The 16,609-nt window shown below is 44.5% G+C and overlaps 1 protein-coding gene across 1 annotated transcript in view; it reads left to right on the plus strand.

Annotated features, from left to right (window-relative positions):
* Positions 1 to 16,609, plus strand: part of KNTC1 (kinetochore associated 1) — a 352,480-nt gene that overhangs the window by 73,417 nt on the left and 262,454 nt on the right. The window contains exons 5-14 of the mRNA XM_077293161.1: positions 1,616 to 1,697; positions 11,381 to 11,458; positions 11,901 to 11,935; positions 12,017 to 12,127; positions 12,929 to 13,022; positions 13,257 to 13,309; positions 13,390 to 13,502; positions 13,626 to 13,680; positions 13,824 to 13,922; positions 14,417 to 14,460. Of these exons, the coding sequence (XP_077149276.1) occupies positions 1,616 to 1,697; positions 11,381 to 11,458; positions 11,901 to 11,935; positions 12,017 to 12,127; positions 12,929 to 13,022; positions 13,257 to 13,309; positions 13,390 to 13,502; positions 13,626 to 13,680; positions 13,824 to 13,922; positions 14,417 to 14,460 (764 nt within the window). The remainder of the gene's footprint in view (positions 1 to 1,615; positions 1,698 to 11,380; positions 11,459 to 11,900; positions 11,936 to 12,016; positions 12,128 to 12,928; positions 13,023 to 13,256; positions 13,310 to 13,389; positions 13,503 to 13,625; positions 13,681 to 13,823; positions 13,923 to 14,416; positions 14,461 to 16,609) is intronic.

Below are 16,609 nucleotides of genomic sequence, written 5' to 3' on the forward strand. Positions count from 1 at the left end.
TTTTGGTCTTAGTATTTTAGGGTTTCTCTGAGCCATTGTACTTGTGTGTGTGACTATGGTGCATTATACTGTGTGTATGTTGGGGAAGCACGTGAGCAAAATGCAAGGGTTGAATAACAGGAGAAGTGTGATTTATGCTTTGTGTTCTACCCCAGTGCCATATTCGATGAATACTGGGGAGGCCGCTGGCCCTCAAAAGCATTGTGCATGCTGTGAGTGTGTGTATTTTGTATACCTTAAGCCTGTGAGTGCCAGCAACTTCCAGAGCATGCTCGACGATTGAAAATTAAACTGGGGACATGCACCCACCTTCCATGCTCGCACCCGAGAAGTCTCCTGATTCATGTACAACACCATGGAACCAATGGCACTCTAAAAATAAGTAATAATGATAATATCTGTAATGATGTTTTCACTAAATTGAATTGGCATGATAATCTAATGTCATTGTTTACTTTCATATGTGATAACATTATGTGGTTTATTGGTGATTTGTTTTTCTTATCTTTTCTTACAATAAAAATGACTTGATTAAAAAAGCAAAAAAAAAGGCAGCAGACGCAATAAAAAAATACATGTACACTTTTCAACGTTGAAATTACAACACTAAGAAGGGAAAGTTGTTGAATTTTGGAAATCGTTGGATGGATAGACATGTCACGGAAATGCAATTGATGAGGTTATTAATAGTTGTCTGTGGAAAGTTTTGCCTTGTTAAATGCAATTAGGCATGGAAATCATCAGCTGCTGTCAGCTACCTTTTTAATTAACAACCAGTGACGTTCCAGAGGTGCTCAATGGGATACAAGTGTGGAGACGCTGCAGGCTATGGTAGCATGTTTAGGCCATGCAAGTTGCTAACAGCAGCACAAAAACACTAGGCCTGATTTGTAGTGTTGGGAAACTTTGGAGCGATAGCTATACCACTGGTTCCATGACCAAATCAATTTAACAACAAGCTGTAGTGTACCTAAAATGAAGACTAGAGGGATCCGGATACAGTAAATTATGCCCCCCACACACCATAATCCTGGGAGTAGAACCCGTTGTGATGTTCCTGCATGAAGCCCTCTTTATGGTGTTGCCTACTGGTCTCCAGACCGTTCTCTGACTATTATATCACCTAAGACAAAAGTGGGGCTCCTTACTGAAGAGGATAGATCTCTGTACCATCCTCTTGCTCTGCTCTATGATAGTCTTTGAGAGCGGAGTCGTGTGGTCAGTGGAAAACTGTAGCTGGATGTCTGGATCATAGGCTATGTCATGTAAACACCTTATAATTAATGTGGTCATTGTTTGATTACTTTAGGCTTGGTATGTGAAGTCTAGTTTAACTTGCAGTTTGCAGTGGATCAGTTGTGGAGCCAGTGGTAAATCCATTTCTCCTAAGTGTCCCAGGAGTCGTTTTTCAACATGACAATGCAAGGCAGCAAGTTGCTCATGCTGACCATTAGGATATTGCATTTCCAGTATTGTGATAGGTCCTTTTTACTTATTGATGAATGTACCAGAGAAGAAAATTTTACATTTTGGTACTATTCCCACAAGACTTTGCCACTTTTTTTTTCATGTTTGTTGTTCATCTAATCAAATGTTTTCTCTGTGTTCCTTTTAGGCGTTAGTAGTACCAGATGTGGGGATAAGCAATGAGCAAACATTTAAAAGGCTATTGCTTGAAAAGGATGCTCCACAAGAAGGTTTGTGTAATTCTACTTTTTTTGTAAGCAGCTGGAGATGTGTAGAATTTCATGAAGCTAAGGGTACCGTCACACAGTGCAATTTTGATCGCTACGACGGTACGATTCGTGACGTTCTAGCGATATCGTTACGATATCGCAGTGTCTGACACGCAGCAGCGATCAGGGATCCTGCTGAGAATCGTACGTCGTAGCAGATCGTTTGGAACTTTCTTTCGTCGCTTGATCACCCGCTGACATCGCTGGATCGTTGTGTGTGACAGCGATCCAGCGATGCGTTCGCTGGTAACCAGGGTAAACATCGGGTAACTAAGCGCAGGGCCGCGCTTAGTAACCCGATGTTTACCATGGTTACCAGCGTAAAAGTAAAAAAAAAAAAACCGTACATGCTCACCATCTGATGTCCGTCCGGTCCCTTGCCGTCCGCTTCCCGCTCTGACTGTCTGCCGGCCGGAAAGTGAGAGCAGATCACAGCGGTGACGTCACCGCTGCACTCTGCTCTCACTGTACGGCCGGATCTGTCAGAGCAGGAAGCGGACGGCAAGGGACCGGACGGACATCAGATGGTGAGCATGTACGGTTTGTTTTTTTTTACTTTTACGCTGGTAACCACGGTAAACATCGGGTTACTAAGCGCGGCCCTGCGCTTAGTAACCCGATGTTTACCCTGGTTACCCGGGGACTTCGGCATCGCTCCAGCGCCGTGATTGCAACGTGTGACCGCAGTCTACGACGCTGGAGCGATAATCATACGATCGCTGCGACGTCACGGATCGTGCCGTCGTAGCGATCAAAATTGCACTGTGTGACGGTACCCTAAGTTTAAGATTGTTATAAACATTTGTTTATTTTGATAGGTCTAATTCAGTATTATTTTTTTTAATGCAATGCTTAACACTAACCCCAAATAATGTATGCAAGGTAAATATATTCATATAGGTTGGGGGATAATAGAAAGAAGCAGGCCTCTTATCCCTATGCAACTGGGAAATGGAAGCCTGTAACAATAACGGAGTTAACTCCTTTTGTTAAATCAAATGTATGTACACCCCGTGCCTGCCCAGGAGTTTTGTCCAGTGTCATCTGCCGAGACGGTGGATTTAATGTGTAGCTGGGCTTCTGCTGGGATCTGAACTGGCTCTAGTCCCAGCACTTTAACCCCTTCAGTTGCTCTTGCCAATATTGACCGCAGCATCTGAGGAATTTACAAAGTATTTCCTCCGTCAGGACATCACTGCACGATTGCTTGGTGCCCATGTGTTCCCATGTTAACTTAAGATTTAATAATGGCCTCCAGGTTTTCCATAGACCAAAGCCTTTTCTCCTTCGCCTCATTGGGGGGACACAGACCATGGGTTGTATGCTGCTGCCACTAGGAAGCTGACACTAAGTTATCACAAAAAGAGTTACCGTATTTTTCGGACTATAGGACCGCACCCAGGTTTTAGAGGTGGAAAATAGGGAAAAAAATATTTGAAGCAAAAAAAATGTGGTAAAATATTTAAAGGGCCACTGTCACCCCCTCCAGCCACTAAAAGAGCCACCTTGTGCAGCAGTAATGCTGCAGTCTAACAAGGTGGCTCTTTTAGTTTTTGATTCAGTTATTCCCTCAATAAAGCGTTTTAAAATTTGTACAAAATAACCTGTCCTTAGACTTGGAGGCGGTCCGAAGCTTCCCCTGTGAATCTCCCAACGGCTGTCACTCTTCTCTTCTGGGGATGTGGTCGCCGCCCCCTGCGCGCTGTTTCTTCTTAAATCCGGCGCCTGCGCTGTGCGTGCCTGCCTGGGACAGGCGCAGTCTTCATTGTCCGTCATAGGTCAGATGCAGGGTGCCTGACTGCGCCTGTGTGGGCAGTGCGGCCACCCTGTTGCTGAATCCCCGCCCCGCACTGTGTTATTCATTATGCACAGTGCGGGGCTGGGGTTCCTGGGCATGCGCACTGCGCTGTTCAGACGCTCCCCCGGTCCCCCGCCTTCCAGCGTTGCCGTAATATACAGGTTTCCTTGCCAGCGTTTGGAATGCAAAGCAGCCGTAAATTACAACGCTGGAAGGCGGGGGACCGGGGGAGCGTCTGAACAGCGCAGTGCGCATGCCCAGGAATACCAGCCCCGCACTGTGCATAATGAATAACACAGTGCGGGACGGGGATTCAGCAACAGGGTTGCCGCACTGCCGGCACAGGCGCAGTCAGGCACCCTGGATCTGAGCAATGAAGGACAATGAAGACTGCGCCTGCCCCAGGCAGGCACGCACAGCGCAGGCGCCGGATTTAAGAAGAAACAGCGCGCAGGGGGCGGCGACCACATCCCCAGAAGAGAAGAGTGACGGCCGTTGGGAGATTCACAGAGGAGGCTTCGGACCGCCTCCAGGTCTAAGGACAGGTTATTTTGTACAAATTTTAAAACGCTTTATTGAGGGAATAACTGAATCAAAAACTAAAAGAGCCACCTTGTTAGACTGCAGCATTACTGCTGCACAAGGTGGCTCTTTTAGTTTATAACGGCTGGAGGGGGTGACAGTGGCCCTTTAATAACATAAATAACATACTATTATATGTGGTGTTATTATATATAATAGTACGTTATTATGTTGGAAGCTGCGGGACCAGTGTGGTGTCTGTGAAGTACTATATGAAGACACTGGAGGGTGAGTATAAGAATGGGGGCACAGGGCTTATAGTGAAAGCACCACTCCAGCACTGCAAAATAACACTGGAGTGCTGCTTTAAAATCCCATGGGAGAACTAGAACTCCCAGCATGTCCTGCAGATCCTATGACATGCTGGGAGTTATAGTTCACCAAAGGAGTGGCAGAGTGCTTTATTGTGTTTTGTAAAGACTAACCTCTTAATTGTGGGAGCCAGCCTGTGGTGAGGTTAAAACTGGAGCATCCCATGGCTGCACACACAGAGCCCTCTCTCTTGTTGCCTTTCCACAGCGCACGCGCAGGACATAAGAGGAAGCTGCAGATTCTAGGTGGGAGTCTGAAGGACCTATGATGATGTCAGAAGAGGGAGGGCTCTGAGCTGCCATGTGATGCTCCAGCCCGCCCACTTCTGACATCACACAGGTCCTCCTTGTGCACCACAGACAGCTCAGCGTCCAGCACAGGCAGGTATGCAGCGATCTCCTGGCCCCTGCTGCTGCTGCCTCCTCCCCCGGACACACAGATTCTCCCCAGAATCAGTGCTGGGGAAACTGTGTGTCGCTGCTTAAGTGCAGTATTCATTTGCTGCTCCCTGCTCAGCTGATCGGTGGGCGGGGAGCCGCTAATGAATATTCACTGCACTTAATCAGCGGGGCCATGTGGTTTCCCCAGCAGCTGATTCCAGCAGCGGGGACATCCTGAAGTGGGATATCATTGCGATCCCACTCGCTGCTGCCCCCCTCCCCACATGCTATATCCGTACTATAAGACGCACCCACACTTTCCTCCCAAATTTGGAGGAAAAAAAGTGCGTCTTATAGTCAGAAAAATACGGTAGCTCCTCCTCTGCAGTATACACCCTCATTCTGGCTCCCAGAGAGCCAGTTCTTGTTTAGTGTCCGTAGGAGGGACACAGGTCTGCTATTCAGACCAAAAACTCTTTATTATTTTATTTTTACATTTTTGATTTTTTTTTTACAACGGACGAAGGGGTGACGGATCCTTTCCCTCCGATCACCCCGAACCATCAATAGGTGAGCACGGAGAGTGTCGCCTCTCCGTATCCTCTCCTGCGACGTGGGATGCCACGCCTGAGCTGATTCTTAGCGGCGACGGGTCCCTTCAAGGGCACCGATCTCCCCACACCTTCAACGGACGAGCACATGGAGTGTCGCCTCCACGTGTCCTCTCCCGCATCCAGGCCAATTGCCGGACATTCAGCCCTGTCTCATCCCAGGTGATTATCCCTTTGGATGTACAGAGGCCCATCTCGTGGCGTTCGAGCAGTCCCCACTGCACCACCAATGTTAAAGTGGATGGTACAAAAAGGCGGACGGTCCCTCTCCACCTCCCTTCTAAAGGGATTGGTGGATTGAGGTTTTCCCCCTTATCCCTGCACCATCCAAACCAGCAGCAGCACAGGACGACCTGCAGCAAGCTGCTTTACCTGTCACCTGGCAGCTTCTCTGGGTAAATGACGGGGCTGGAGGGCTACTTTCAGGCAGTCTGGGGCGGCACTGGTTAAGGGAGACCCATTTTGACTGTGGGGGCGTGCTTTTGGCCCCTTCCTGCATCTTCGCTGGCGCCACAAATTTAGTCCCTGGCTTCTGCCCTGTACTAGTCCGCAACCCCTATCTCCGTCCATGCGATGCTGTAACCCTGCCCTCCAGTCCTGGTGCTTCTCGCACAGGACAAAGGCCTCGTGAAGCGAAGTATCCTTTTTCAGCTGATCTGAAAAAGGATTGGGGGGAATCTCCAGTGGTAGATCCCCCAGTATCCCGCCTAGCATCCAAAACTCTCATGTCCTTTCCGGATTGCTCATGCATCAAAAATCCCAGTGACCGTCAGAAGGCTTGGCCCGCTCTGCTTTTGAGGCCTCTGGCTCTGCCCTCTATCCATCCTTTGCTGCAGCATGGGTAGCTAATAGTGATGAGCGAATATACTCGTTACTCGAGATTTCCCGAGCACGCGCGGGTGTCCTCCGAGTATTTTTTAGTGCTCGGAGATTGTTTTCATCGCCTCAGCTGAATGATTTACAGCTATTAGCCAGACTGAGTACATGTGGGGGTTGCCTAGTTGCTAGGGAATCCCCACATGTAATCAAGCAGGCTAATAGCTGTAAATCATCCAGCTGCGGCAAAGAAACCGAAATCTCCGAGAACTAAAAAATACTCGGAGGACAGCCGAGCGTGCTCAGGAAGGCTCGAGTAACGAGTATATTCGCTCATCACTAGTAGCTAAAGCTATGGTTTTCTGGTCAGAGACCTTCGCTAATTCTCTTCGGAACAGTAACCTTCCTCCAGAGGCAGCGCACTTTGCCAATCAAATTTCCCGGGCAGGCGATCACTTGGTACACGCATTCTTGGATGCGGCCGGTTGTGTGGCTCAGTTAACAGCCAATGCCATCTCTATCAGAAGGTCATTATGGCTCAGAGAGTGGAAGGCGTACTCTGCATCAAGAAAGTTTCTCACCTCCCCTCCTTATCAAAGCGGCCGCTTATTTGGAGAAAAGCTGGATCAGATCATTTCCGATACTACAGGAGGAAAGAGTAAATTCCTTCCCCAACAGAGACTAGGCATCCCTTTCGGAGACAGCAACAAATCCGTTTCCGTTCCTTTCACTCCACTCCAAGCTGGGCCACTACCACTACTTCGTCCGGTTCAGGACGTTCTCCACAAAGAGATGGAGGAACTAAGGTCTCGTACAGGCTTAACCAGCATTGGAAGTCCCGACCCAAACAGTCCAGGCCTAAAGGACCTAGGTCCCAGAGATTTTCCTCATGCTGACTATCAGTGCTATCCGGTCGATACCGGCAGGGTCTGGCTTTCCGTCGTCTCCGACAAGTGGGTCAGAGATCTGGTGTCGTCTGGATACAAAATCGACTACGCTACGCACCCCCCTTCACGTTTCTTTCCCTCCCGTCCTCCCTCTTCAGAGGCAAGGGCAAGCGCTTTCTCCTGGGCCATAGACGCATTGCTTAGCGATGGCTTCATTGTCCCCATCCCAGAAAGCGAAAGGTTTCAAGGTTTCTATTCAAACCTTTTCGTCGTCCCGAAGGACGGAAAGGTGAGACCCATACTAGACCTCAAACTTCTAAACAAGTTTTTCAACGTCTGTCATTTCCACATGGCATCTCAGCATTCAGTTATCACTTCCCTGGAAGAAGGGGAATTCTTGGCCTCAATCGACATCCGAGACGCTTAGGGTACCGTCACACAGTGCCATTTTCATCGCTACGACAGCACGATTCGTGACGTTGCAGCGTCGTATAAGTATCGCTCCAGCGTCGTATACTGCGGTCACACGTTGCAATACACAGCGCTGGAGCGATAATTTCATGACGTATTTGCGATGTAGAAGCCGTTGGTTACTGTGCGCACATCGTATACAACCTGTGTCACACAATGCAATCATGCCGCCACAGCGGGACACTAGACGACGAAAGAAAGTTTCAAACGATCTGCTACGACGTACGATTCTCAGCGGGGATCCGGATCGCAGTAGCGTGTCAGACACAGCGATATCGTAAATGCATCGCTGGAACGTCACGAATCGTGCCGTTGTAGCGATCAAAATTGCACTGTGTGACGGTACCCTTACTTGCACATTCCAATTATTCCCCCTCACCAGAGATTTCTGCGCTTCGCCATTCGCGAATAGCATTTCCAATTCACAGCTCTGCTCTTCGGCCTTGCTACTGCCCCCAGTGTGTTCACAAAAGTCATGGCAGCCGTCATGTCCATCCTGCACTCTCGGGGTGTGATCGTTCTGTCCTATCTGGACGACCTGTTGATCAAAGGTCCGTCCTTCCACGACTACGTGGAGTCCGTTCGCATTACTTACAATACCCTTTCTTGCCTGGGTTGGCTGATAAACTTAAGCAAATCCTCTCCGGTCCCAGCCCAGCAGATCTCCTTTCTAGGAATGTCCCTGGACTCGTCTCGGGGGTTGGTAATTCTCCCTCCAGACAAAGTCTTAGCCCTTCAACAAGGAGCCCGAGCACTTCGTCAGTCTACCCCTCACTCCATCCGGTTTGCAGTGAGGGTACTAGGAAAGATGGTGGCCGCAATGGAAGCAGTTCCCTTTGCGCAACTGCATCTTTGTCCCCTTCAACATGCCCTTCTGGCAGCTTGGGAGAGAAACCCTTTCTCCCTTGACCGAAGGTGCCGCTTAACCCTGCAGGTCAAAGAAACACTCAGGTGGTGGACATTGAACTCTTCCCTCAACCGAGGGAAGTCCTTTCTACCCGTTCAATGGCTAGTGGTGACTACAAATGCCAGTCTTTCGGGCTGGGGAGCAGTCTTCCGCCATCACACTGCTCAGAGCGGCAGGTCAATTCAGGAATCAAAGCTTCCGATCAACGTTCTGGAGATCCGTGCTATTCGACTGGACATGCAGCACTTTCATCATATTCTGGCAGGTCACCCCATCCGTATCCAATCCGACAATGCCCCGTCTGTGGCATACATCAATCAGGGGGGTACCCACAGCAGGACGGCCATGTTCGAGGTATTTCACATCCTTCGATGGGCAGAGAACAACCACTCTGTGATCTCAGCGGTTCACATTCCAGGAGTGGAAAACTGGACGGCGGACTTCCTCAGCCATCAGGGTCTCACTTCGGGAGAGTGGGAGCTCCATCCGGAAGTCTTCTCCCAGATCTATCTTTGCTGGGGCATCCCAGATGTGGACCTCATGGCGTCCAGACTGAATGCCAAGGTTCCCCAGTTTATAGCGAGGTCTCTAGATCCAAGAGCCCTCAGTATCGATGCTCTCGTTCTTTCATGGCGCCAATTCTGCCTTCTGTACATTTTTCCTCTACCATTACTCCCCAGAGTAATCAGGAAAATCAAGGCGGAAGGAGTACCAGTGATCCTGGTTGCTCCCGATTGGCCTCGCTGCGCGTGGTTCGCCGAGTTGGTACACCTCGTCGCCGACATTCCCTGGAGTCTGCCGGATCGGCCAGATCTGCTCTCCCAGGGCCCCATCTACAACCACAACTCAGGGGCACTGTGTTTAACGGCATGACTGTTGAATCCTGGGTCTTAACCCAGGCAGTGTTTTCTCAACTGGCAATTTCCACCATGTTTAGTGTCCGTAAACCCTCATCGGTACGCATCTATCATCGTACCTGGAAGATATTTTTTGCTTGATGCAAGGATCGCGGTCTTTCTCCTCTCGTCTTCTCAGTTCCCACCATTTTAGAGTTCCTACAGGCCAGTTTGGACTCCGGGCAGGCACTCGGCTCTCTCAAGGGCCAAATCTCTGCCCCTATCGGTCTTCTTTCAGAGACGCATCGCGTTAAGACTTTTCTTCAAGGGGTGTCACATGTGGCACCTCCCTATCACATGCCTCTTGAGTCTTGGGACCTCAACTTGGTGCTAAGTGCCCTTCAGGAACCTCATTTTGAACCGCTTCAAGACATTTCGATGGTCCTTCTGTCCAGGAAGGTTGCCTTCCTTGTGGCGATCACATAGATCAGAAGGGTTTCAGAATTAGCGGCCTTATCCTGCTGGCGCCTTTCCTTATACTCCATCAGGACAAGGTTGTCCTCAGGCCGTCGCCATCCTTTTTGCCAAAGGTAATTTTGTCCTTCCATCTTAACGAGGACATTGTTCTTCTTTCCTTTTGTCCGGCCCCTATTCAGCTCTCCACAATCTGGACCTGGTCAGAGCTCAGAGAAGGTAGGACGGCATCCTTCAGAAGAACAGATGCTCTGTTTGTTCTCCCGGAATGTCACATGAAGGGTTTTGCCTCTTCTAAAGCCATGATAGCCCGGTCGATTTGTTCCACCATCCAGGAGTCATACCGAGTCAGAAGTCAGCCCATCCCAGCGGGGATCTGAGCACACTCCACTTAGGCGATGGGAGCTTCTTGGGCCATTCGGCATCAGGCGATAGCGGAGCAGGTCTGGTAAGCTGCGACTTGGTCCAGTTTACATACCTTCGCAAAGCACTATAATATTCACTCTCAGGCTTCAGCGGATGCTAGTCTGGGCAGAAGAATTCTGCAGGCAGCGGCGGCGCACAACTAGCCAGTTGTTGCATGAAGCCTAATCCTTTGTGGTGTTTTCTCACCCAGAGACTGCTTTGGCACTTTCCATGGTCTGTGTCCCCCAATGAGGAGAAGGAGAAACAGGGATTTTTGTGTACTCGCCGTAAAATCCTTTTCTCCTAGCCACTCATTGGGGGACACAGCACCCACCCTGTTAGCCTAATGGCTTTAATGGCTTTTGCCTGTTCTTTTATGTTGACATGTTGCACTCTTCTATGTCATTACTATTTGTTCCTACTGCTTTTTCACCGAACTGGTTCTCTGGGAGCCAGCAAGAGGGTGTATACTGCAGAGGAGGAGCTAACTCTTTTTGTGTTAACTTAGTGTCAGCCTCCTAGTGGCAAGCAGCATAAAACCCATGGTCTGTGTCCCCCAATGAGTGGTTCGGAGAAAAGGATTTTACGGTGAGTACAAAAAAATCCCTGTTTTCTTGTCATAGGTTTAACAGTACAAATACATTTATTGTGAACTTTTCCTAGGAGTGCTCAATTCCCAATAATCGTGCAAGTGGAAACATGCTGCCCATCACATGCCAAACAAGCAAACCCCTCGTTCATCAGGCGAAATTGTTTTTAAACTTGCTTAAAAGTCATCGTTTTCGATGGCACAACGTCCTATGTAAACAGAATGTGCTGCCAAGAATAGTAGCCTATGTGCAGAGATCGATATATCAACACTTGTTCTTTGCACTCAGCGTGTCTCAACAATTAATTAAATGGCCGACAATCTGTGTACATATGTAGCTGGTTGGTGATCGTTTAATTACTCAGGTTGCATAGTGTAAACCCACCCGAACAGGCTGAGATGATAGTGTATTATATAAGGAATCAAAGGATCAAGTGTTCAAGACCCTTTATGCGACTAATAAATGGTGAATTCTGATTTCTGTCATACTTGCTTCTTCAAGTCAGCTATGTACGCGCTATGCAATACCAATCCCAAACTACCATGTCATTATGTTCCTTGTCTTCTTTTCCTTAGGTGTTTATAATATGTTTCTATTGACAAATGGAGGACTTCACTGTATCATGTACTTCAATATTGCCAGGATTAATGATGGTATGAACTTGTGCATTTTTTTTTGCATTGAATCTGAAAGTTTACAACAATTTAGAACAAATTTGTTGCCTAGATGTTGTTTTTGATTTCAGATTGTAGACCAAAAATAATTTTGAGTTTGATATCTAGAGTAGAATGAATAACAGTTTGAATCAACCTTCAAAAATGCAGTTATAAGATGTTTTGTATGTGACGGATTGGAGGAGTTCCTTCATATTAATGGGACTTATAAATGATTGTCCGTAAAAATTAATAAGGAGCGATCATCTGTCTGTCCTTCTTATGTAAGAAATTACTGGACAGCTGCAGACAATACTCTTTAAGATTTATAGAAAATGTACAGAGAAAAAACTTAGTATCTGTCCACAAAGTGTTTAATAATATAAAACCTATTTAAATTGTCTGACTCTTCTGTAATTCTTTTCTCAATGTGTATTTTCAGCTGTTGAGAGTATGGATATCGGTGCAGCAAAAGAGGTAAATAATTGTCATTTCTTTCACATTGTTTCACCATATATGTATTTCTGAGGAACCTTATATGGTAATTTTATTTTGCAGCTTGAAGGGAAAATCAAGATCTGCTTTATTTCAACAGAAGAATATCACACAGATGGTTGTTTGAGTTTGTTTATTGGTTATCTGACGAGTGACATTCATCTACTTATAGGGGTAAGATTAAGCAAATTTTCAGAAACAAAAAATCAAAGGTATTGAGAGATTTGTATTAAAAACAACCGCAATTAAACATTTTGGGCAAAACACAAAATATGAGGCTAAAGGGTGTCTGTTAGCACAAAATGACTGGTCAAACTGAGCATCGGTGCTCGGTGTCACTAAACAGTGCAGGGCACCTTCCCACTTATTTATTTTTTTATCTATTTTTGCCCTCTCCTAGCTTCTATATTCTTCTATATTCTATATTCTCAGTCAAGGAAGAAAAGGGCAAAGATGCATGCAAAACTAATAGATGGGAAGGTGCATTGGACTGTTTGGCCACACCAAGGATTCACCAAGCGCCTGAGCTTGGTTTGGACAGTCATTTTGTGCTAGTACTCATGAGTGCTGTATATGTCTCTATAGTCAGTCCTCTAGGAGTGATAAAGTATAGCTACATTCTGCCAGTTTATTCTGCACCTACAAAAGCACTACAGTACAGCAAGAGGATGTGAAAGGAAAGAGTCCATTTTAGTCCTTCTACAATGGTTTCCTTCTGCTGTATAAAGTCTAAGCAGCATATCTTTACTTATTATGGCAGTCAATTGGCATGATTGTGTTACTGATCTGTAGCAACATTTCATCATTGCAGCACTGCGCGGTGAGAAAAAAATAGTCTAAACAGTTAGCACTTTACAAAAATTAATTATTCTTCATTTATCCCAACTATGGAAGAGGTGCCTGGCAAAAAAGTCCAAATAGTTACCACTTGTTATACAATTTTTTTTAAATTATTTTACTTTGTTTCCCCACTAGGGAAGAGGTGACTATACTCTCTCAAAATGGAAGATGGACCCTGTACAGAAACATGTTGCCGTTCAAAATCTTGCTGATTGTAGCATGGTTCAAGGTAAAGATGATGGCATTATTTTGAGATTTTTTTTTAAAGGTAAAAGCTCCTGAATCATTGTGACAATGCTCACACATATAGCCTGCACTAGCTTTAGACTAATTAAATGAGACGTTTCTGAACCAGTGGGAGGATATTACTTTCTAAATACTTCTCTTCACTGTATGATGGAGCAATGTTTTAAGTAATATTGTGTTACTTTTCTAAATGATAAATTAACTTTATTTTCATAAGGTGCAAAAAAGCTTCAAGTTCTTGACAACTTGCTGTTTGTTTTGGATGAAGAGGTAAGTATTAAGTTTATAAAGCATTTAAAGTGGGGATTTTTGTCATCTAATTTCTTACAGAATTTTTATTGTGTTTTTAGGGAATTTTGAGTGTTTGGGATGTTTACACTATGGTTTTGGTGTGGGACTGGCCTTGTCATCTGTCAGATTTTTTGTTAACAACTGAGGGAGATTCCACATCTTCTGTTACAAGGTATTTGTTTACTTGCATATATTTGATATTTCTGTTGTAATCATTATTGTTCTATTGTGTTAATACTATGTTATAGTGACATGCATTTAATTGTATGCAATTTTTGTTTTCTTCTTCCTGTAGGCAAAGAGATACTAACCTTAAACTCATAGCTTTGACATTTCCCAATGAAAAACAGGTAAATGTTGTATGTTCTGACCATTTTTCATAGAGATACAAAAGTTGTAATTAATTTTTGCACAACGCTAGGTAGTTTAGTAGTTTATATAATATAAATTACATATGATAAAGTGCCCTCTTTTTTTCTTCATTGATCTTCAGATGAGAAGCCTTGCAGTATATTCATTGCCTACCATGAATCACTTGTATTCAATCGAAGTTTCGGATATATGTACCCTTGTCCAAATTGGTATCACTATGGTAAGTGTCTCCTGTTTCAGTTTTACAGTGCTTAGACTTGCTCCAGTTGGCGTCAACAGAGCTTTAAACATGTTGCGCCAGGTCTGCGAGGTTTGCTTGGCATTATTTTGCCACGTGACGTCTATTGAGCTGCTACGTTCTTACTTTTTCTGCTTGTCCGACCATCCACTGGAAGTAAGAGCACAGCAGCTCAATAACATCTGCTGATTGACTACAAGGCAACCCCGGCGCTGACATCACTGGAAATGGTGCCAGTGCAGTAGGTGATTATATATTATTTTTATTTTACAAGGGGGAGTATATTTATAAAGGGGTCGTTCAGGTAGTTGGCAACTCTCTTAATTTCCAGGTTGTTTTTTTCTTGTGTTGATTACAAACTAATATGGTTTTACGCATAAATTGTAGGATGATTTATAGAAAACCATTTTGGAATTTAGCGGTTTTGTTTATGCCGCTCATTAACATATATTATGTATTGTTTTATTTTGCTTTAGGACACAATATATCTTCTTGAGGGAATTTATGACAGCCATGAAAGGTAAATTGTATTATTAACCCCGCGTTTTCATTGTTCATGTTTTCATTTTTTCCTCTTTTTTCAAATAGCCATACTTTTTCAATTCCCACCAATGTAGCCAGTGAGTTGGGCTCTTTGGTGATGAGTTGTAGTTTTGAATGACACTATTCATTTTACCATATATAGCAAGGGAAAATGGTTGAAAAAAAGGTGTATCTTTTTTTTTTCCTTTTTCTTTTTGGAGTTTACTTTTACCTTGTTAATTAAGCAGTAAAAGTGACCTGAGACCGTGATTTCCCAGGTCAGTATAATTACATTGATATCAAATTCGTATAGTTTTTTTTAAACTATTTTAGTGGAGAAAAAAAATTCTGAACTGAAAAATTTGGTTTATCTCGCCATTTTTCATAACTTTTATATTTTTCCGTTAACTGAACTGTGTGAGAGCTTGTTTTTTCATGGTGAGCTAGTGTCTCTATTTATAGCATTTTTGGGTTAATATTATGTTTTGATTTATTTTTATTTTTAAAGAACAAGACGAGCACTCTCGCTAATGGTGGTGCAGACTGTACATGGAGGGATACTCCAGACTGTAGTTATATAACAACAGTCGCACTCAAAGAAAGATTTTCAAAGATATTAACTGAACAAACGTGGTTTTCTTTATTACAAACACCAAAATAAAGTATCACCGCAGTGTTTCAAGGTAGGTAACGTTTCGACCCACAGGGTCTTTTTCAAACCTTAATGAAACAAATAAAAATACAAGGTATCACTAAATCAAAATATACAATATTTACAAAAATGTACAGTAAATTATAACAAATAAATAAACAAAAAATCCCTATAAATTAGAGGTACAAGCTATGTCATTTTGAGCAGACTCTAAGACAAGGCGACCTACTAGGACTAGAGGGGTGTACAGGTGTATAGCTTCAGGATAAACCTAGACCAATGGTCTAGGGATGAGATAACATAAATAGATAATCGAAAGGCGGAGGGCTGTAGGAGTGAGATACGTCATGGCGGCACTGACGTAAGGAAGCAGGAATTAAAATAAAGTATATCCGGATATCACATAGCACAGCAAATAGATAATGTACAGCATAATACATAAACATGATAAATTGGTACAGTTTTGTAGAGTGACAAATGAGACTGAACTACCCAGGTGGTGGACTTTCTAAGAGGCAGAAGACTAACCTTTAGACTGTAGGAGCAGAGTGAAGGGTAAAGGTCCCTGGATCAGTGCAGGAGTCCCGTTTGGGGCTATGAAAAAAAGAGAGAGGAGGAGGGGCCACCGCATTAAGATGGCAGCGTGGAAATACTGAGCCTTCTGTATTTCCACGCTGCCATCTTAATGCGGTGGCCCCTCCTCCTCTCTCTTTTTTTCATAGCCCCAAACGGGACTCCTGCACTGATCCAGGGACCTTTACCCTTCACTCTGCTCCTACAGTCTAAAGGTTAGTCTTCTGCCTCTTAGAAAGTCCACCACCTGGGTAGTTCAGTCTCATTTGTCACTCTACAAAACTGTACCAATTTATCATGTTTATGTATTATGCTGTACATTATCTATTTGCTGTGCTATGTGATATCCGGATATACTTTATTTTAATTCCTGCTTCCTTACGTCAGTGCCGCCATGACGTATCTCACTCCTACAGCCCTCCGCCTTTCGATTATCTATTTATGTTATCTCATCCCTAGACCATTGGTCTAGGTTTATCCTGAAGCTATACACCTGTACACCCCTCTAGTCCTAGTAGGTCGCCTTGTCTTAGAGTCTGCTCAAAATGACATAGCTTGTACCTCTAATTTATAGGGATTTTTTGTTTATTTATTTGTTATAATTTACTGTACATTTTTGTAAATATTGTATATTTTGATTTAGTGATACCTTGTATTTTTATTTGTTTCATTAAGGTTTGAAAAAGACCCTGTGGGTCGAAACGTTACCTACCTTGAAACACTGCGGTGATACTTTATTTTGGTGTTTGTAATAAAGAAAACCACGTTTGTTCAGTTAATATCTTTGAAAATCTTTCTTTGAGTGCGACTGTTGATTTATTTTTATTGCATTTTTGTGGGAGGTGCAGCAACAACGAAAATTTTGGCATTTTTTTTCTCTTTACAGCATGTATCGTACGGATTAAATAATTTTATATTTTGA

The sequence above is a fragment of the Ranitomeya variabilis genome, chromosome 1, assembly GCF_051348905.1.
Source record: "Ranitomeya variabilis isolate aRanVar5 chromosome 1, aRanVar5.hap1, whole genome shotgun sequence".
Classification (NCBI taxonomy): Eukaryota; Metazoa; Chordata; class Amphibia; order Anura; family Dendrobatidae; genus Ranitomeya; species Ranitomeya variabilis.